The sequence below is a fragment of the Myxine glutinosa genome, chromosome 11 (genome assembly GCF_964187855.1).
Source record: "Myxine glutinosa chromosome 11, kmMyxGlut1.1, whole genome shotgun sequence".
Taxonomy (NCBI): domain Eukaryota; kingdom Metazoa; phylum Chordata; class Myxini; order Myxiniformes; family Myxinidae; genus Myxine; species Myxine glutinosa.
The window spans coordinates 121,738,931-121,760,097 of NC_136271.1; the positions used below are offsets into that span (position 1 = coordinate 121,738,931).

The following is a 21,167-nucleotide window of genomic DNA, read 5'->3' on the forward strand; positions in this document are numbered from 1 at the left end:
AAAACGCAATCGCTTTTCGCTCTGAAATACGTGCGAACGCGTAACTGAGTTAATGGCGGCAAGGAACATCACGTGATCGCTCTGAGTGAATCAGCGCGCTGCTCTGCCTGAGCCGAGCGTCAGATTCCGTGCATAATATTCCTCGCTGAAATGCGCTGAGGTAAAAATATGGTAAAAAAATATTATGAAATAATTTTTTTTAGGTCGGCCATGTTCTTCCCAAGCTCAATGGCCATGTCTATGCCAAATATCAAGTACGTGAGCCTCTCCGTTTAGGAGTCTATCGGTAACATTACACACACACACACACACACACACACACACACACACACACACACACACACACACACACACACACACACAAACTGTGTTTTTTATATATATATATGTCATGTGTCATGCATGTCTGATGAAAGCGGGGTTGTATCAAAGTGGGATGGTGGAGGAAACTGGTCATCACTGCCAGCAGTTATAAAGTGGCAGCAGTTCTAGTTTATTTTAAAATCTTCCCAGAAACCATGGGGAAATGGTTGTCAGCCTCCCAGGGGCTATTTTTGTGATTATAATGCAATTTTTCTCCCTCTGCAGCTACAAAATGAAAAGAAGACCTTTGAAGAAAAACTCGCAAAGGAACTATCTGAGGAGGAGGAACGAAACAATCTTCTGATGGCCAAAAATCAAGGTAAGCGACCCCATCATATAACTTGAAGATCGTGCAATGATTTAACATTTTCTCTGATTCCGGTATGGGTCGTGCTCGACTTATCTCAGTAAAGGCTCCATTATATCTTGCGCACAACATTCTGGATTTTTTGACAGAAATTCAACTCCTAGAGGAAGACGCCAAGTCAGTGATGCAGATTAAAGTGCAATACGAGAAACAGTTGCAGATTGAACGGACCCTGAAAACGCAGGTAGATCTTTTTATGTATATATATTTTTTATCATTTAAAAAAAATCAAACTGTGTTTTACTGCTTTTAATGCATTCAACATTGCAAACATGACCTTGTACGTCATAAGTGCTTTCTCGTGAGATTACTACGAGTATAAAACCATGTTGAGTCCCCATCATCGTGTTTGCAGGCGGTGAACAAGCTCGCAGAGGTCTTTTGCCGCAAGGATGTGAGGATTGATCGCAAGAACAGCAATATGAATGACCTTCGGCAGAAGGAAAAGCAAAATCGGAAACTGCAGCTGGAACTGAACAGTGAAAAGGACAAGTTTACTAAGATGGTCGTCAAATACCAACGTGACATGAATGAAATGCATGCGGTATGGTCAATACCATTATACAGACATGGATCCGGGAAATGAAAAGTAGGAAGTGCTGGGGCTGAAAAATCAGTGTGGGCGGATGGCGCAATTGGTTGGTGATTTAGTTGTGGGATTGGGGCTTGAGCGTTCATATCTACAACAAAAGAATGCATCCTTCTCTGTCACTCAAGACCACTTTGTGATAAAACAACAGTTTGGGCCAGAAATAAAACGAACAATTTCTTAATTTATTTTTGGTTATTTTATATGCTGCGGAACACAAATATAGTTCAAATCCATGACATCCATGAAGTTCAAATCTCAGCTGCTCATCTAATTTCAATCACTAGTCTTGTTGCATTCATAAATGCAACTCATTGATTATGATCCTCTAATACAGAGAACCATAAGTGATGTCGAGTGTAACAACTTGCATGGACAACCGCTAACTCTCTCATCCGTGAGTTAGACAATTTTAGTTGAATGTCCATAACAGAAGAATCCTGGTCAATGGAATGAATTGAAAGTGTGAAGCCGAATATTACAATTTGTGCAGGAATAACAAAATGCTACAATGAAACCATCAAACAGAATGTGAGATGCAATATAGTTTACAGAAGGGATTTGTCAGACCGATCGGCACTCTGGCCATGACCGCACTGCACTGATGAATCCAGGCATCAGGGAAGAATGGGGAAGATTTGGCCCCCAACTTGCATTGGGGAGGGTGGTACAACCACCCTGAAGAGGCATCCCCGATAGTTGTCCTCCAAGAGTTGGGCAATCTATTGACCCTGTCATCCTCTTTGGGAATATGTTTCTGTGGACGTAAAACATACGGGTGTCTCAGGACACCAAGTCCACCGGTCACTCACCTTATCTGTTGTGTTGACCTTTTAGGTAAAGTAAAAGTAAATGCAAAGCCCAAAGCAACCGCTTTGTATCCGGTCTTCTTCTTCTAAAAAAAAAAGGAAACTTTTCAGCGACCTTGACCTTTTGACCGCAAAAGAAATAGGCTTCAGTGTCCCAATATGCAATCCCTGCTCAAATTTCAAGTCGGATAAAAATTGGAGATTTTTTTGGAGATCCAACTTGGCCCATTTGAAGTGTTTTTCAACATCAATCAGGATTTGGAATCTAAAACTGCACATTAAAGATTGAGTCAAACTGGGAAAGAAAGCCACTCTTCCATATTCTTCTGGTTACATCTCTTCTGTTATCAGATTTAATGTTTACTTGCATTTGCTGTTGGGTATTTTTTTTCTTTTCAAACTGCTTGAACTCGTGCGAATCACGTAAATGTGACAACTGGCTACACAGATTGTTGATTTTTCTCAATGAGGCGTTGGGTGATGTAGAGTGAGCGGCTAATTTCACAATATGCAGTCACCTTATCTAACCGTTTCTCAGTAGATTCAAAGCAACCTGATACATCAAAGCTACATCAAAAATTACAAAGCTACAATTATCTGATACATCTATGTAATGTTGTCTGCTCAGTAATAATGAATTTGCATTGAATGAAAATATTCTGGTCAAATATGGCTTCTTGATACGGTGAAAGACAGAATCTCCTCTAAAAAAAAAAAAAAAAAACCACCTTTAGAGGCCATTTTTCCCCGCAAGCGGGGGTTGGCCTTTTTCGGGAACCGTGGTTGTTGTTGTTTTTCGGTCCCCTTTTTGAAGCAATGTTTTACGGCCGGATGCCCTTCCTGACGCCAACCCTTTTTGCCGCCTTTAACGACAAACAGGGAATTACAAGTGAACTGGTCCTCAATTAGCCGACCTCGGAAGGATGACAGGCTGAGTCAACCCCCCTGGCGTTAATTCAGCGATCGACCGGGATTTGAACCCAGGATCCTAGGATCCTAAGCTGACACCCTAGCCTAGCCGCTAGCCCAACACCAGGGTTTCCTCTGACGTTTCCAGGGTTTCAACAGACAGGGTTTCAACAGAATCTCCTCTGACGCTCCATATTTCCTTTTTTTTTTTTTCCTGTCTGAAGCACTCTGCATCAAGTGCATCAATTCCCTCTTCTCAAGCACACACACTCGCACCGTCGATTGATGGAAGTGCAAGTCATCAGTCGTTGTTGATCAGTTGGGCTACAATTTGCATTACCGTACTTGTAAAATTATGTTAGGCAGCCAAAAACTTGTGAAACACTACTGTTAACATGTTGCTAAAACATGAGTAGGGTTCAAGAAGGGGTTGATGGCCTTTGCCAAATTGTGACCCCCTGTTAAGGTAAATGGAGGTTCCAGGAGAAGAAGATCCAATGGTGTAATAGCTAAGACTGTGACCATGTATGACACACGATGTGTTCATGGAAAGAATTATAGGCGTTTCCAAAAACCGGTAAACGTGTACACGTTTTGTTGCTAGTCACCCTCTAGTAGTTCTCAGATGATCTCATTCTCATCACCCCTATTCTACTTAACTTATTTTTGTAACCTTTGTTTTTGTTACTTGATGTGCCATTTACATAACTAAAACAGACAAAGAAACAACAACCTACCGTCAGAAAAAGAATGTATATTCATTAGGAGGAGTAAGGTTGAGAAATGCTTTGATTAGAGAATAGTGCAGTACAAACCAAACGATAACGGCACTCGGCAGAGAGCATACTCCGCCAGACTGAACAGTTTACGTTTTGTATCCCACTGATGAACCAGATCTGGATCCGGACCTGAACCAAAATGTAATCGGCTTGTCCTTGTTACCTAACCAACTCATCCACCTAGTTTTGTCACAAGTCGTCAACAACTTTTTGAAATATCTTTTTATATATAAACATATATATATATATATATATATATATATATATATATATATTTATATATATATATGCTCTAAATATATATATATGCTCTAAATATAGTATATATATATATATATATATATATATATATATATATATAAAAAACAAAAAAAAATAAACGTCATTTCTCTATCTCTTTCTCTCCCTCTCCCTCCTCCGCTCCCTCTCGCGCTTCCTCTTCCCACTTCCTCTTCCCACTCCCTCTTGGTTTGGTGGTTTGCTGCGAGTATTACAATTTCCCTTTTTTACCTGGGCAACGTTGAGATTAATGCACTTTTCACTTCCCCTCCCATCCCATCTCCCGGATTTGAATCTTCACTAAAATTGAATCAATTATTCCTTGTCACACACCCAACCTCTCCACTGAATTTAGTCTGAATCCGTCCACAACTTTTGGAGAGATCCTGTTCACAAACAGACAGATTGGGGTGAAAACATATCCTCCCTCCATCTTTAGTGCTGGAGATAACAAAGAAACTCTAGGGCAGCGATCGGAGATCGCTGATGGTTCCTGGTATGGACAACTCATAATATTAGCCAATTGCATGAGGATTGCGTTGCTAACAAGCTCATGGGGTTGCGCTCCCCATCCGGATGCGCCCCCTATAGAGGGGCTGAAAGAGGGGTTTGCCACAAATACGATAGTGGCCAAAAATATTGGCACCCTTGCACTTTTTTCAAATAATGCACCATTTCTTCCAGAAAATTGTTGAAATACAAAAAATATTTTGGTATCCACACATGTATTTCTTTGGTTTGCAGTGGAACAAAACAAAAAAGCTGAAAAAATTACTAAATCTTATCTTATTCCACACAGAAATCCTAAAATGGACGACAATATTATTGGCACCTTTTCGAAGTTGTTAGAAATAATTAGATTTCAAGCAGGTGATTTTCCTTTGCTTTGGAAATGAACTCACCTCTGGTGAGTTGCAGGTGCCTGCAATATAAAAATCACTCATTCAACCAATTTGAATAGAGAAAAGGAGCCATTCTGCTGTTTTGTGTCACTGGTTGCATCGCAATGAGCATGGAGAAAATAAAGTAAACCAGTTAATTGTCTGAGGAGGTCGGACACAAGATTGTAGCCAAGCATGGACATTCTTAAGGCTATAAGTCCATCTCCAGAGATCTTGATGTTCCTGTATTGACCGTACGCAATGTTATCAGGAAGTTTAAGGCCCATGGCACTGTAGCCAACCTCCCTGGACGTGACCACAAGAGAAAACGTATTCGAAGATTACAGCGAAGGATTGTTCGAATGGTGGAGAAAGCACCTCGATCAACTACCAAACAGATTGAAGCTGACTTTCAGACACAAGGTACGACCGTTTCATCTCGCACCGTCTGTCGCCAACTCAATGAAAGGGGGTTCTATGGTAGGAGAGCCAGGAGGACCCTACTGCTAAGAGAGAGACATAAGAAAGCCAGACTGGAGTTGTCTAAAACACACCTGAACAAGCCAAAATCCTTCTGGGAGAATATCCTGCAGACAGATGAGACCAAATTTGAGCTTTTTGGTAAAGCACGTCATCTCTGTGTTTACAGAAAACAAAATGAAGCCTTCAAAGAAAAGAACACCTTCCCTGCAGTCAAACATGGAGGAGGTTCAGTGATGTTTTGGGGTTGCTGTGCTGCCTCTGGCACTGGATGCCTTGAATGTGTGCATGGCATCATGAAATCAGGAGATTACCAAGGCATTTTGGAGCACAATGTTCAACCCAGTGTCAGAAAGCTTTGTCTCCGTCGAAGGTCATGGGTCTTGCAGCAGGACAATGACCTCAAACACACTTCAAAAAGCACCTATGAATGGTTCAAGATAAAACGCTGGACTGTTCTGAAGTGGCCAGCAATGAGTCCAGATCTAAATCCCATTGAACACCTGTGGGGAAATCTGAAAACAGCAGTTGGGAGAAGGCACCCTTCAAATCCGGGAGAACTGGAGCAATTTACACAAGAAGAGTGGGCCAAACTGCCAGTAGAGAGGTGTAGGAAGCTCATTCATGGCTATAGGAAGCACTTGACTGCAGTTATTTTGTCCAAAGGCTGTGCTACCAAATATTAAGTCTCTGGTGTCAATAATTTTGTCAATGCCATTTATTTTTATTTTCTAATTTAAAAGGATATCTTTAGTTCTGAATAAAAAACAAAGGTTCTGTAATATTAACAGTGAAATAAAGAATTGTGGGGACCACATACTTTAGTCAATTTCCACTTTTGGTTCGAGTCAATTGTGAGTTATTTGAAAAAAGTGCAAGGGTGTCTATATGTTTGGCTACGACTGTATTGGTATTTCATTCAAACATCTTCTCAGAAACCAACATCGGATCCATTCCAAACTCGCCAGAAGGCATCGGGACCATGCCCTAACCTTAAGTTGTGCTCTTCAGGGTCGTATCTCCCCCTAAAAGGGGACCATGTTCCACCTCCCTGAATCTCTCATTTTCACTAAAACAACTCCGCAACTACCCGAGCGACAGAGTTGGGCTAAAGTTGTCAAATGCTTGGACTAGAAAATAGTGCAAGTATGGGGGTGTGGAGGTGCAGACAAATCTACGGTCCAGATTAGGCTTATTGACTTGGGAGATTTAAACTTTTACATTTGTGTATGATCAACGAACAGGCCGTGTACACGTTTAGCAGAATACACGGACATGCACAGCTCTCGTTAATACCACAGAGCAACAAAACCATTCAATTCCACTCTTCCTTCCAGGCCTTCAAGGAAGTGGTGTACCTCCAACCCCCATCCCTGCCTGTGGTTATTAGCTCTACCTAATAATTAACTCTACCTAATAATTAACTCTACCTAATAATTAACTCTACCTAATAACCTGTGGTTATTAACTCTACCTACTCTCTTACTTGCAGGTTACTATGTTTCCTTCCTCCTCTTTCCTCTTTTCCCGTTTATTCATTCTCTTGCTTGTTGTGTCCACCTGTTGCCACACTGCCTTACTCTCTGTACATTGCCCTTTTACTCTCTGTCACCTCGCTCTTCCATGAGCCTTGATCTTTTATTGAAGAAGAAAAAAAAAAAAAGAGAGCTACCTTTGAACATTTGAGTGTTTTTCTTTCATTTTGAGTGCTTAGAACAAATGGGAGTCATCATCTTTGCTTTTGATGGAAAAATATGAATCCAAAATTGTCGGAATAATTGAGGCCGTTTGCGTTGTTGAATATAAACATCCTTGTTGTTTTGTAGCAAATAGCAGAAGAAGGCACAGCCATGGTAGAACTTCAGATGACCTTGGACAGCAAAGACTCGGACATTGAGCATCTGCGGTTGCACATGCTGTCGCTGCAGCAAGGCCTTGACTCAACGAACTTCAGTGGCCATAGCGACGTGGACACGGATGATGGATTTCCTGGTAAAATTATTCTTTCCTATTGTAATGGCAATTCAAAGACATCTTGATTTAATATGCACAATATGGTATCTTTCCTTATGTATAGCACCCAGTCTTTCGTTTTCGCAGCATCTTGGTTGTATTTGTGAGGTCATTTATCTAAATATAGGCCTATTCTGTTCTACCTGTCTTTTCTTGCTTTTTTCCTCCTCCTTTCCTTCCTTTTGTCCGTACGTGCTTCCTACCATTCAGTACAAATCGCACAAGTTCAATTATCGGAGTCAATGTCCTACTCTTATCACTGCAAAAGCTCAGATGTTCACATCAGCACCAAGCCTTGGTTGGAAACCGACTCACCAGACACACCACATGTTCCGATGGATGCCGAGAGTAGTTCTGGAAAACCTAAATGTGCGGATAATGAGGAAGGCTCCAGTGACCGAGGTGATCGCTGTGTGACCAAAAGGAATACATTTGCTTTCTTCACCAGAGTTCCTTTTGTGGCACAACTTTGTTTGTGTGTTGTTTTTGGAGCAAACGTCTGTTTTGTCAAGACTCCTTAACGACTCTGCCATTGCTTGCCCTTACTATTGGTGCCCACACATATTGAATGAGACCATAGCACCTAGTGGAGGCATATTAAGAGATGAGCGTGATCAAGGTCGAATACCTCATTCCCAGCGTGTATGTGTATATGTGTGTGTGTTTTTGCAGAGAGGCTCGAAGGTTGGCTTTCCATTCCAAACAAGCACGTGAAACGATTTGGATGGAAGAAGCAGGTAACAAACAAATAGTGGCAAGGATTGCTTCGATAAAGTGTATTTTTGTTTTATGCCTCCGCCCCTGAAGGTGCCCGGAAGCATGTTTTCAGGTTGTCAGTCCGTCCGTACGTCCGTCCTTCCATTCGTATGGGCTAAACCTCGATTTTCTCAGCAAACACATGGCCGATTGAGACAAAACTTTCAGGGTAGGAGCAACACCGATGTAGAATTATCACTGCAATTAGTTTTATTATAATTGTGACGTCATAGGTCACGTGCTTTGGCAGTAATCTTAGATTCAACGCAAATAATTGAAATATTATTTCTCGGAAACCGCGCAATGGAAACATTTGAAACTCGGCACACTGTCAAGTACTCAATGGGAAACAAAAGCATGATAATGATGACATAATTGAAGTGGTATACCAGCCATAAATATTTTAATTGAATGCCTTATCCTAAAAATCTTAAATTGCATGACATGATCTGTGACCCATTTATGTTGAAATATTAAATTTATGACATCATAGGTCACATGGTTTGGCAACCATATTGGATTTAACCTAAAATCTTCAAAATAAACATTCTCCCAAACCACCGAAGCAATCGACTCGAAATTTTGTGTGTCATCGACGGGGCATGGCAATTAAAAGTTGATTGTGAAAACGTCATCAGTCATATTGTGTGGCAGCCATATTGGATTGAAGGAAAATATTAAATAATGACATCTCAGAAACTGCTTACCCTATCGATGCAAAACTTTACAAATGCCATCTAATACCACTGCTACTTGTAGTTTGAAAACGATCATGTCGTAGTTCACGTGATTTGGCAGCCATCTTGGATGGAAAAACGAACCTTATCTGATCAACCTGAAACTTCACAAACGTGATCCCCTGCCCATACATATGCAGACAACATTTTTGATGTCACATGTCACGTGGTTTGGCATCCATATTAGCTTGAAAGGCGATATATATATATATATATTTTAAACCCTTCTCCAAAACGGCTTTACCGATTGATGTGAAATCCGTCATGTCTGGTAAAAATGTGATACTTGAAAACAGCTGAAGGGATTTAAATCAGACTTGTTTATTTTTAGGACAGTCAACGAGGGCATCTACCCATTGTCACAGGCAGGAACTATGCGGAGGCATATTGGCAACGCAGTCGCATTGAACTAGTTCTTTACAAAATATAGGTTCGTGAAAGAGCAAGGGGTATGAATTGAAAGTGGGCCAGTGGAGAAACAGTTGGATGCAATAAGCAAGGTCATGAACATACAGTATAATTGCAGAAAGAAGAGGAGAGGAAATACTGTCACCTGCATGTAAGAGGGTTAGGTTCAGAACGGTTAATGGGAGCAATAAAGATTGTGTGTAACGATAGGGGAAGACATAAGATTGTGGTGCACCAATTGCTTGAAATCGACAAAGCTGATGGTCAGAGACAAAGAGAGCAAGACCGGAGGAGAGGCAGTGAAGAAGAAAAACACAGGGGCCACCAACCTGCTTGAGATTTCATCGTAACGGACCTTGTACTTCGGTCAACGGCCTTTTTTTTTTTTTTTAATTAAAAGTATCTTTTCAATTTACTCATGGCATACAATACACCATTCTCATGGCTACATTTTTGATGGGCCTGTCATCACCAGACGTCCTCTGGGTGCGTAGTAGCGACATGTCTTTACGTCATAGACTGCCTCTCCATTGAGATCTCGCCCGTCATCGGCAATCCTGACAGTTGCACTGCTCTTTTATCTGAATGATCAGGCACCTGGTGAAGCTGCTGAATGAGGTCATGCTCCCCACTGTCAAAGCAGCTGGTAGAAGCCAGGGTGCCAACGGAGCTGAAAAGCAGGTCTGCCACCACATTGTGCTGCCTCGGTGTGAGCTGGAGCTGAAAGTCACTCCGGCGGGGAAGCTCTGACCACTGGCACAGTCAGAGCGCGGTGTATGGCTTGTACTGGAGATAGCTGTGAGGGTCTTGATGTGGAGGGCAAATGCATGATTATACAGATAAAGTCTTACCCCAGTCCATTCCCAGGTCTCGTCCTTTCCCTGCAGCTGGTAGAGCGATACCGTCGTTGTGGAACAGCAGGAACCGCAGCAGGCCATGCCAACTGGAAGAAGCAACCTCGTTTGCTGATGTAGGTTCCAGGGCGTGGTAGATGGCCTCCATGTTGGACTGAAGCATGGAGATGCCGTCAGCCCAATCACTCTGTGCAGGCGTTCACTGTGGATGAATACGTACGGCCCATGTACAACAACAAATAATACTAAACCAAGTATGAGATATTGTAGCATTATAGTATGTAGTATCCAAATCCATCCACAACCTTTTGAGATACCTTGCTACATATAAGTTTTAGCCCTATCACTCAATGGTGAAGAATTACTTTAAAAATTCTCTGATCCGGATCCGGATTCAGATCTTCACCAAAATTTAATCAAGTCTTCCTTGTCACATACGCAACCTCTCCACCAAGTTTCATCTGAATCCGTACACAACTTTTTGAGATATCTTCTTCACAGTTCAACACTTGTTCGGTGGTGGAGGTAATAAACGAGACAAAGTACTAACACATATGCTACTTGGAATTTAAATTTGTATGTGTTTCCAAAATCATGAGCCAGGGGTTGAGATGGAAGCACTCACAAGCCATCCAATATTAGACATTTTTATTTGTGTTACCTATGCCACCGAAGGTGGATGGAGGTTATGTTTTCACCCCTGGCTGTTTGGTTGTCTGTCTGTTTGTCTGTCTTTTTTGAACAGCATATCTCAAAAAGTTGTGGACTGATTCGGGCGAAATTTGGTGGAGAGGTTGAGTATGTGACAAGGATGAAATGATAAGATTTTGGTGATAAAACTCAGGCTCTTTAAGAGGTTCATGATGATAAAACTCGGGTTCTTTAAGGGGTTGTGATGATAAAACTCAGGCTCTTTAAGGGGTTTGTGATGATAAAACTCAGCCTCTTTAAGGGGTTGTGATGATAACCTGAGGCTCTTGAAGGGGTTGTGATTATAAATTTAGGCTCTTTAAGGGGGTTGTGATGATAAAGTGAGGCTCTTTAAGGGGTTTTTGATGATAACCTGAGGCTTTCTGAGGGGTTGTGATGATGAACTGAGGCTCTTGAAGGGGTTGTGATGATAAATTTAGGCTCTTTAAGGGGTTTGTGATGATAAAGTGAGGCTCTTTAAGGGGTTTTTGATGATAACCTGAGGCTTTCTGAGGGGTTGTGATGATGAACTGAGGCTCTTGAAGGGGTTGTGATGATAAATTTAGGTTCTTTAAGGGGTTTGTGATGATAAAGTGAGGCTCTTTAAGGGGTTTTTGATGATAACCTGAGGCTTTCTGAGGGGTTGTGATGATGAACTGAGGCTCTTGAAGGGGTTGTGATGATAAAACTCAGGCTCTTTAAGGGGTTGTGATGATAAAACTCAGGCTCTTTAAGGGGTTAGGGGTTACGATGATAAACTGAGGCTCTTTAAGAGGTTGTGATGATAAAACTGAGGCTCTTTCAGAGGTTGAGATGTTAAAATTTAGGCTCTTTAAGGGGTTGTGATGATAAAATTCAGACTCTTTAATGGGTTTGTGATGTTAAAATTCAGGCTCTTTAATAGGTTTGTTATAATAAAACTCAGGCTCGTTAATGGGTTTGTGATGATAAACTGAGGGTCTTTAATGGGTTTGTGATGATAAACTGAGGCTCTTTAAGGGGGTGTGATGATAAACTCAGGCTCTTTAAGGGGTTTGTGATGGTAAACTCAGGCTCTTTAAGGGGTTTGTGATTATAAGCTGAGGCTCTGAAGGGTTTATGGTGATAAAACTCAAGCTCTTTAAGGGGTTTGTGATGATAAAACTCAGGGCTCTTTAAGGGGTTCGTGATGAAACACGGGCTCATAAGGTTCATGACAATGGAGTACAGGGTCATTGATTATTCTCGATCGCTCTTCTCACTCCTATGTAATTTTTTAATTATTCTCTACCCCTTCCTTTAACCCCAACCCCTTTCTTCTGACACCCCCCCCCCCTACCTAATTTTCCCCTTCTCAATTGGTATCTCCATTCAGATCATGTTTTATTTCATAAAATTTTTGATGGAAGGCTGACATGGCTCGTCAAACGTGTATGTTTTTGCACTGTAATAAAAAAGCTACATGAAATTGTTTCTAAAGTCAAATGAACCGTGTCTCACTCGAGTCGATCTGCGTGGCTTAAATTTGGTTGTTTTGTGTTTTCCAGTATGTGGTTGTCAGCAGCAGAAAAATTCTTTTTTACAATGATGAGAATGACAAAGAGCATTCCGCTCCATGCATGGTCCTTGACATCGAGTAAGTGTCGCCAGGTCCTTTCACATCCGTGAATCAATTGTTACTTTCATGCAAAACATGATCCTTGGTGGTCTTTTATTTCTGAATTGTCACCATCTCTTCTCCCCTACGCTGTGAACTATTTTACCAAGTTATTTAAACCTACTTCCTCTGTTTAGCAAATGACTTATTTTCTGTTGGTTTGGCTATGGTGTGACAGAAAGCTTTTCCATGTAAGACCCGTCACCCAGAGCGATGTTTACAGAGCTGAGCTTGTGGATATCCCAAAGATTTTTCAGGTGAGCAATGGTTCTTTGCTGATTGATTTGTCGTTTCGCCTGTGATATAATTTGTTTGTGTAACTTTATCTCTATTGTTGTCATTGGTGTAAAACGTATACAGTTCTGGTTGCCTGTTTTTGGTGTAAATACAATATTTGAACATGTCACGTCAGCTTGGCTTCCATATTATTCCATGCACTTGATGCTTTCCTTCAGCTCAATGAGACTTCATTTTAATTCCGAGCCTGTGGCTGATGTTTCCTGATGTGCCGGGCAGATCCTGTATGCGAACGAAGGTGAGAGCAGGAAGGACTTGGAGTTTGTCACAGAGTCACAGAATCTTATGGAGAATTCTAACTGCCTCGTGCACAAGGGCCACGAATTTGTGCCTAACCTTTACCACTTCCCAACGGGCTGCGAAGTTTGCAGCCGCCCACTGTGGAACGTATTCAAGCCGCCTGCGGCCTATGAGTGCCGCAGATGCCAATTTAAGTGCCACAAAGACCACTTTGGCCGTGGGGAGGACAAACTGCCTCCATGCAAAGGTTATATTTGCCGCTGCTCACCGGTTTGCACTAGTTAGTTGTGCTGACTAGAATTTGCTAACAAAACTTTACTCTCTTCATCAAACTGTGATGCTTGAGATCCAATATCAGGATCTATTTGCAGTTGTCCATTTCCAGTTGGAGCATGCTGTAGGTTTTACTGATTGGAGCTACTTTGGACAGATTTTGTGTGTTGTCTTCCCTTCACCCCTCAAAATATAGGCTTATAGAAGAGCATGGTGACAGAGGGTAAAAGGCAACATGCTGACAGTTGGGCAGTGGAACAACATGGGATGCAATAAGCAAAGGGATGAATGGAACTCGACGCCAATCATGTTTCTCACCCATTAAGGCAGCTGTGGCCAATTACTCCCACTAATTAACCAAAACTGTTTTGTATCTGCAAACATAAATATCAAAGACCTCTCCAGTTTAAAATGTAACTTGGCCTGCTTTTTGTTGCTAAGCAGCCTCTATCTATACTACCAGTAGAAGCCTGTGAGGCCTGTCCTGATTTTTTGAAGAATAAAAAATGGACGAGGGCAGCCATAGTGTGTACAAATTGAAAGGTCCTTCACCAACTTGAGCTCAATTCCCTTTATGTTCAGTAGTTGTGGTTACATAGTGGGAGTAATTGGCCGCAGGTGCCTTGAAGGTTTTTATTACCTTTGCCACCAAAGGTGGATGGAGGTTATGTTTTCACCCCTGTCTGCTTGTCTGTCTGCTTGTCTGTCCGTTTGTTTGCTCGTTTGTGAACACAATATCTCAAAAAGTTGTGGATGGATTGAGACAAATTTGGCAGAGATGTAGCATATGTCACAAGGACGAAATGATTAGATTTTGGTGAAGATCCGGATTCGGATCCGGCGACTAGAAATTTTAAGTGATTCTTCACCATTGGGAGATAGGGCCAAAAACGATACATAGCAGGATATCTCAAAATGTTGTTGACGGATTTGGACGAAACTTAGTGGACCAGTTGGGGTGTCTGACAAGGACGATTCAATTCGATTTTGGTGAAGATCTGAATATGGATTCGGATATGAGAATTATTTAATTTATTAAGTGATTCTTCACCTTTTTTTTTTTTTTTTTTTGCATACAAGATCGAGGCTCGTGTAAGAGAGAAAGAAAGAGAAGCACACAAGCACAACAGCAGAGAACAGGGACAGCGGAAGATCCGTGGGAGGGAGGAGGCATGGGAAGGCGGGTTAAGGTATAAAACACATGGACACTGCTAGCACTTCCAGGAAAGAAAGAAGTCGGGATTTCAAAAAAAAGTGGATCTGGGGTGAATTAACGGGGGTAGAAGAGATCAAAGTTTTGGATGGGGGAAGACAAGAGATGGTGGTGAACAGCTGTTTTAAAGACTTGGAGGGAGGAGTGGGATTGAAGAGAGTGAGGGAGTTTGTTCCAGAGGCAGGAGTAAAGAGGAATGACGGAGTCAAGGTGAGCAGAGAGTCTTTATTTTGGCAATTTCACCAGAAGAGGGTTACTGGCAGATCTTGTGCGACCTGTAGGAATATTTGGGGGACAGAGCACAGATAGAGTTGGGGGAGCTACGCCAGATATGAGTCGGTAGAAGAGAGAAAGACCACCTACCTGCCTGCGGTGAGTGAGTGAAAGGCCCTCGGAGTTAGCTTCATCGCAGGAGATTCCAATGATTCTGAAAGCTTTGGTTTCAACAGCGTGAAGACGAGCAGGAGCACCAGCCCAGAGGGGAGAACAGTATTCCATTGAGCTGCGGATGAAAGCCTTGTATGTGGTGAGGAGCTCAGGTGTGCCAAGGAAGGACTTCGCACGACGGATGATGCCCAGTCGGCGACTGGCTTTGGAGGCCAAATTGGAAATGTGGTTTTCCCAGGAAAGATCATGGCAGATAGTGAGACTCAAAAGCTTGAGTGACAGAACTTCTTGGAGAGGATTGTTCAGAAAGTAGATTGGAGGATTGTCCAGTCGGTCTTTTCGGAGAGACATAGTAAGAGTGTGAGATTTGTCAGGATTGAAAGACATGTTCCACTTGTTTGACCAGTCTGATTTTGTCCAGGACTGCAGAGAGTGAGGAGGCTGCAGACTGCCGATCTGAGGGATGAGGAATGGAGCGGCAGAGAGTGGAGTCATCAGCAAAGAGATAGAGAGGATTTTCCAGAGAGTCAGAGAGATCATTGATGAAGACCACAAAAAGCACAGGGCCCAGAACACTGCCATGGGGAACTCCAGCCTGAACAGGAAGGGGAGATGAGAGAAACCCATCCAGGGCCACACGTTGACTACGACTATAGAGGAAGTCCGCAAGCCATGTATGGAGATTTCCATGGATACCATAGGAGGAGAGTTTGGTGAGCAGAGCGGGGTGCCATACCGTATCGAAGGCACGTGATATGTCAAGGGAGACGGCTCTAATTTCGTGTTTGGCATTGAGGACCTCCATCTATTGTTGAGACAGCAGAAGCAGCATGTCCAGAGTAGAGTGACCTGGTCTGAAACCAAATTGATGATCAGAGATCAAGCCATTGGAGGAGAGGAAAGATTTGATATCCGAAGCAATGATTGATTCCATGACTTTGCTGATAATTGGGAGAAGGCGGATTGGTCTGTAGTTGCACGGATCTGTTTTTGCACATTTGTTGTGTAAAGCGGTGATGTTGGCTGATTTCCAAGCTGATGGCAGGTGACCTTGAGCAAAAGAGAGGGTGAAGAGAACAGAGAGAGGTAGTGAAAGAGCGGCAGTGCAGGATTTTAAGACCCGTGCGCTGATGCCGTCTGGTCCAGTTGCAGAATCAGAATCTAGGATTGACAGAAACCTCTGCACCTTGTCAGGAGAGAAGGATACAGAGTCCAGGAGCAGCTGGGTACGATGGTACAGTGGGTACAGAGAGGGATGGATTTGGGGCACAATATTTTGAGGCAAACAGAGTTGAGGCATTCAGCTTTTGTTGTTACTATGTGTGTGTTACTATGTGTGTGTGTTACTATGTGTGTGTGTTACTATGTGTGTGTGTTACTATGTGTGTGTGTTACTGTGTGTGCGTGTGTGTTACTGATACTGAACAAAACGCTCAGGTGAAGAACCACCTTTAGAGGCCATTTTTCCCCGCAAGCGGGGGTTGGCCTTTTTCGGGAACTGTGGTTGTTGTTGTTTTTCGGTCCCCTTTTTGAAGCAATGTTTTACGGCCGGATGCCCTTCCTGACGCCAACCCTTTTTGCCGCCTTTTTAACGACAAGCACGGAATTACCAGTGAACTGGTACTCAATTTGCCGACCTCGGAAGGATGACAGGCTGAGTCAACCCCCCTGGCGTTAATTCAGCGATTGACCGGGATTCGAACCCAGGATCCTAGGATCCTAAGCCGGCACCCTAGCCGCTCAGGTGAAGGAGAAAAATAATGTCATTGTCTTACACGAATGGTTTATTAAATTGCAGAAGCATTACCTGGTACTTCGTATGCAGTTTGTGAGTGTAACTTCCATGGGATACGGTGTCACTCCACTGCATCAGATTACCTGCGATCTATTTTTAAAATTTGCTCTGGATGATGGACCCAGATTGCGTATATCATATTCCCTCCCGTCAGGAAGCGATTCATTGTTACCCAGCAATGCCGAGTACTTTTGCTTGTTAAATTTAAAGAATGCCTTACCGAGGTTTAACCCTCTGGAGTCTTCTATCCAGGAGGCGGTAATTGCGCGGTAAATTTGAATGCGGTTAGAGCCGATAAATTCGGCTTGTAGACATTTTGGCGCATGCGTGAAGCCGATAGAATCGGCTTGTAGACTCCAGAGGGTTAAAGGCGTATAAATAAATAAATTCTGGGTTTTGCCACCACTTTACACTGTGTCTATCACATCACCCTGTCTAACACGTTACATTAGTTAATTGTGCCTGTTGTTTGTGTCATTTATAATGTCCTTAAAAACAGTAAGTTCCCTGTTTGGAATGATTTTCAATTTTGCTCGACTGCCAGGCAGGTAGATGGAGAAAAAATATTATGTCACTCCTCTCTATACATGCGTATTCGGGACGAATTCAGAGCCAAGGTGCGCTAAAACGACAGATTGTCTTCTTATTAATGTTCCGATTTGTTTTCAAAATAAAACGTTCAATTTAAATCAGTTGTTCCTCAATCATAAACTGATAGGACAGATGGACGGACACGAACCAATTGCTTCACTCTGCTTTTCGCATTGTGTGTTTGGGGTAATTACTAATTATGCAGATTTGTGAGGGATTTTTGATGATCCCTTTCTGTGTCTCCTTTGAGAGCACAGTCTCCTTTGAAAGTGTAGTCTCCTTTGAGAGCACATTGATAACAGAGTGTGGAAGCATTGTTTTGATAATGATAAACATGGATAAAAGGGATGAATGGAAGGAGGAGGAGATGGAAGAGGGAAGGAAAGCAAGCAACATTTACATTGATAGGGGAAAGTAAGGGTGAGGATGGGTTAGTGAGGAAAGGATCACGGGTTGGGAATGGAGGGTGACCTGAGACGTTGGTGCACTGCCATCTTTTGAAGTCCTGGAGGGAAGGGTGAGATTCAACAGACTGAGGAAGGATATTCCACAAGCAGTTTAAAAAGAGGAATACAGGGGTTCAGGTGTCTCATCTCTACATTAAAATAGTAAAACTTTTGTGTTTCATAAAACTGCTTCATTATTTGCCATCCCCCATGCTACGAGAGACGGGGTTTTGCAATCACTTGAGTGATTCTTTCCAGGCCATGACTTTTTGACCATTTGAGATTTTGTCATCAAATTTTGAACAAAGCTTTATTATGAGAATATGGAGGAGACAAAATAATTAGGTCAAAAGGTCAAGAGTCAGCATCACCTAAAATCATCAATTTACATCCAATTGACATGAAACTTGAATGTACCATTTGAGCTTTGTCATCAAATTTTCAACATAGCTTTATTATTATTATGGGATTGTGGTGGAGACAAAATAATTCGGTCAAAAGGTCAAAGGTGGACATCACATAAAATTGTCAATTTTTATCCAATTGACCTGAAAATTTAAGAATTTGCATATTGGGTCACTGAATTGGTTCACCAATCAAAAGTTAGAAGCCGATTTGTTTTTTTAGGTCAAAAGATCAAGGATGCATAAAATCATCCATTTTCATCTGATTGATTTAAAATTTGAGCAGGGTTTGCATATGGGGTCACTGAAGACTTGCTTTTGACGTCAAAAGGTCAAGGTCGCCAAAGATCGTCAATTTCTTTTGTAATTTGGCTGTTTTCGTCATGTTTAGGGTTTTTAGTCTGAATACAAAGTGGACTGAATGAAAGAGTCTGAATCAAAAGGTCATTCCCTACCTCCTACCTTCCCCATCCCCCCACCCCCCACCCCACCCCACTCCCTTTCTCAATCCTGTGTTGGACTCTACTTCTCTGCATGACCAGATTGGAAGCAAGATATTTCATTCCTCTGTAGAAACGTTATTGTTATACAATGCAAACACTTGGGTGTTGACTGAGACCTTTCAGCAGGAAATTGATGCTACACACTTACACCTTCTTAGAGCCGCCTTCAAGATATATTGGCCGATGTGGATAACTAATGAGTACCTTTACCAGCTTGCCAAGCTCAAGCCACCGAGCCAAGTGTTGCAAGCACAGAGACTGCGATTAGCTGGACATATTCGATCTGAAGGGTATTGCCTTCAACCAATCTGGCAGGTGTTGAACTGGTTTTTCACATAGTGGTTGCATCATGGTCAAGGATGCAACAGGACTTATCTTGATAGGACTTATCTTACTTATCTTGATATCATCATGGCCAAGTGATGCTCCTGGTCAGATCTCAGCAACACAGCATCTCAGAACATTGACCAATAATTGGGTTATCTGACATCCCGACTTAAATGTTTTACATGTATTTTGTACCTGTACCAGTGTACCTGTGTCCTGTACTTACCGTAATCATTGTATGTGACCTCTTATTATTATTTTCCCTTCACTTTGATTTTTTTTTTTCATGATTTGTCACTTGTTCTATGCATTGATTATTTTTTTTCAATACCATTATTTAAGGTTTATTGTGTAGCTTGTCCATAAATGACTTGAAGAACGATAGTAGAAGTCGTCACTGTTGAGGAATGGGGTAGGGGTAGGGGGCTGATGGGTATTAATGGAAGCTGATTTGACATGGCAGTTGTAAATATCGTTTCCCGAATATTCATTGATGCAAATATAAATGGCACACTAAGTGATTTTGGTCGGGCAAGTTCGATATTTGGTCTTCCTCCTTTTCCTGACCATTTTTTAGCAAACATTTTGTCTGTTTTCATCTTTTTTTTCATGTCGACTTAGTTTCATCAAAGCATGTGATTTCTTCCCTTACCCCTCCATCCTCCCTCTTCCCTCTCTCCCCATCATAGTTTACTTTGATGTGGCATCTGCAAAGAACCTTCTGCTTTTGGCTAACTCTCCAAAAGAGCAGCAACGATGGGTTAAACGTCTGGTCAAATGCATTCCAAAGAAGCCCCCAGGTAGCGACGTGTCCACAATTGGGACGATGAACCGTTCTTCCCCACGATCGTCTCGGCGGATGCCACTACCGGTATCGAACACTGCAACTGCTAGAGCGACGGCGGGTCAGGGGCAGAGGCGAGCCAGCGAGCAGCTCCCTCAGAACAGGCCAAGGTCAGTAAATGTTGCTGTGAAGGAGCGAGTTTGTACTAATGTACTATGCTCTCCAGGTTAATGTGAACTCGATCCATCTTCCTCCACCCCACCAAGGGCCATGATGTATGCGCTCTTTGCAATCCCACGCTTGATCAACTTCCCCAATGCTAAGCTGAACTCTCACCTCCATTTCTTCATCCCTCTATTCTCTCGTTGGTGGAACCAAATGCCCTGTGTTTGTCATATTGTGACCCTGCCTCCATTCCTTAAAGAGTGCCGCCCATCTCACCTCTTGCTTTATCCAATACCCACCCCATCTCTCATCTACTCTCACTGACCCTTACCCATAATCCCTTTCCTTTCCGCCACTCATCCACTCGTGTGATTTCTCTGCTTATGAACATCCATTATTGAGCTCCTGAGTCTTGCTTCCTTATACATAATAATCTTGAATGCCATGTGACTATTATACACCTACTTTTGCGTATCTCTCTGCTATTTCTTCCTATTTAATTCGTTTCCAAGCTCTGAATTGATATTTTATTTAGTTTTGCTCAGAACACATATTAGTTCATTTATTTTGCTTGACGAGGTATCATAAGACATAACAAATTCACAGCACACATCAACCTTGTGCACATAATTGACAAGAGACACAACAAATGGCTTGATATCTGCCGGGTCTGTATGACAGACATAGTTTACACTGCAGAGGAGTCTCCATTACCAAATTTTATGCGAGACCCTTCTCGGCATGGCACGGGTTCCTCTGCAGAAGGCGTGACAAAGCACTTGATGAACTTCCTCGTTATTCGCTAGCTGGGGTAACAAGATCTATGGAACACGGTGTCCATGCTTCCCTCGAGTATTTCAATAAGTGCACTTGACCTTTTGATTCACGTCTTGTAACCTTTCATGTTTTAAATCCAACTTTGTATTACTTGCTCATTTTGATTTTGATGCCTAAATGTTTGTGTTTTTTAAATTTATTATTCTTGGAGACTCTTCACTTGCTGTACATAATTTCTGTTTATATCCTGTATCTCAAAGTGATGTTTCACGTTTTGTGTAAACTCTTTGCCTTTTGAAAATCTGACTCATGTTTGAAGCAGTTGGTTGGAAAATCATCCTCTGGTTGTAACAACGTGTGTGTGCACGGTCAGTGCAGGACAAAAGGTAATTAGATTTGAACTTTTGCATTCGAT

The 21,167-nt window shown here is 42.2% G+C and overlaps 1 protein-coding gene across 2 annotated transcripts in view; it reads left to right on the plus strand.

Annotated features, from left to right (window-relative positions):
• The window catches only part of LOC137436918 (rho-associated protein kinase 2), a 141,809-nt gene that overhangs the window by 113,097 nt on the left and 7,545 nt on the right, over positions 1–21,167 (plus strand). For both annotated transcript variants that reach the window (XM_068131147.2, XM_068131148.2), the window contains exons 26-34: positions 589–682; positions 820–914; positions 1,086–1,274; positions 7,283–7,448; positions 8,142–8,206; positions 12,441–12,529; positions 12,729–12,807; positions 13,067–13,334; positions 19,716–19,980. In XM_068131147.2, coding sequence (XP_067987248.2) covers positions 589–682; positions 820–914; positions 1,086–1,274; positions 7,283–7,448; positions 8,142–8,206; positions 12,441–12,529; positions 12,729–12,807; positions 13,067–13,334; positions 19,716–19,980 — 1,310 coding nt within the window. The remainder of the gene's footprint in view (positions 1–588; positions 683–819; positions 915–1,085; positions 1,275–7,282; positions 7,449–8,141; positions 8,207–12,440; positions 12,530–12,728; positions 12,808–13,066; positions 13,335–19,715; positions 19,981–21,167) is intronic.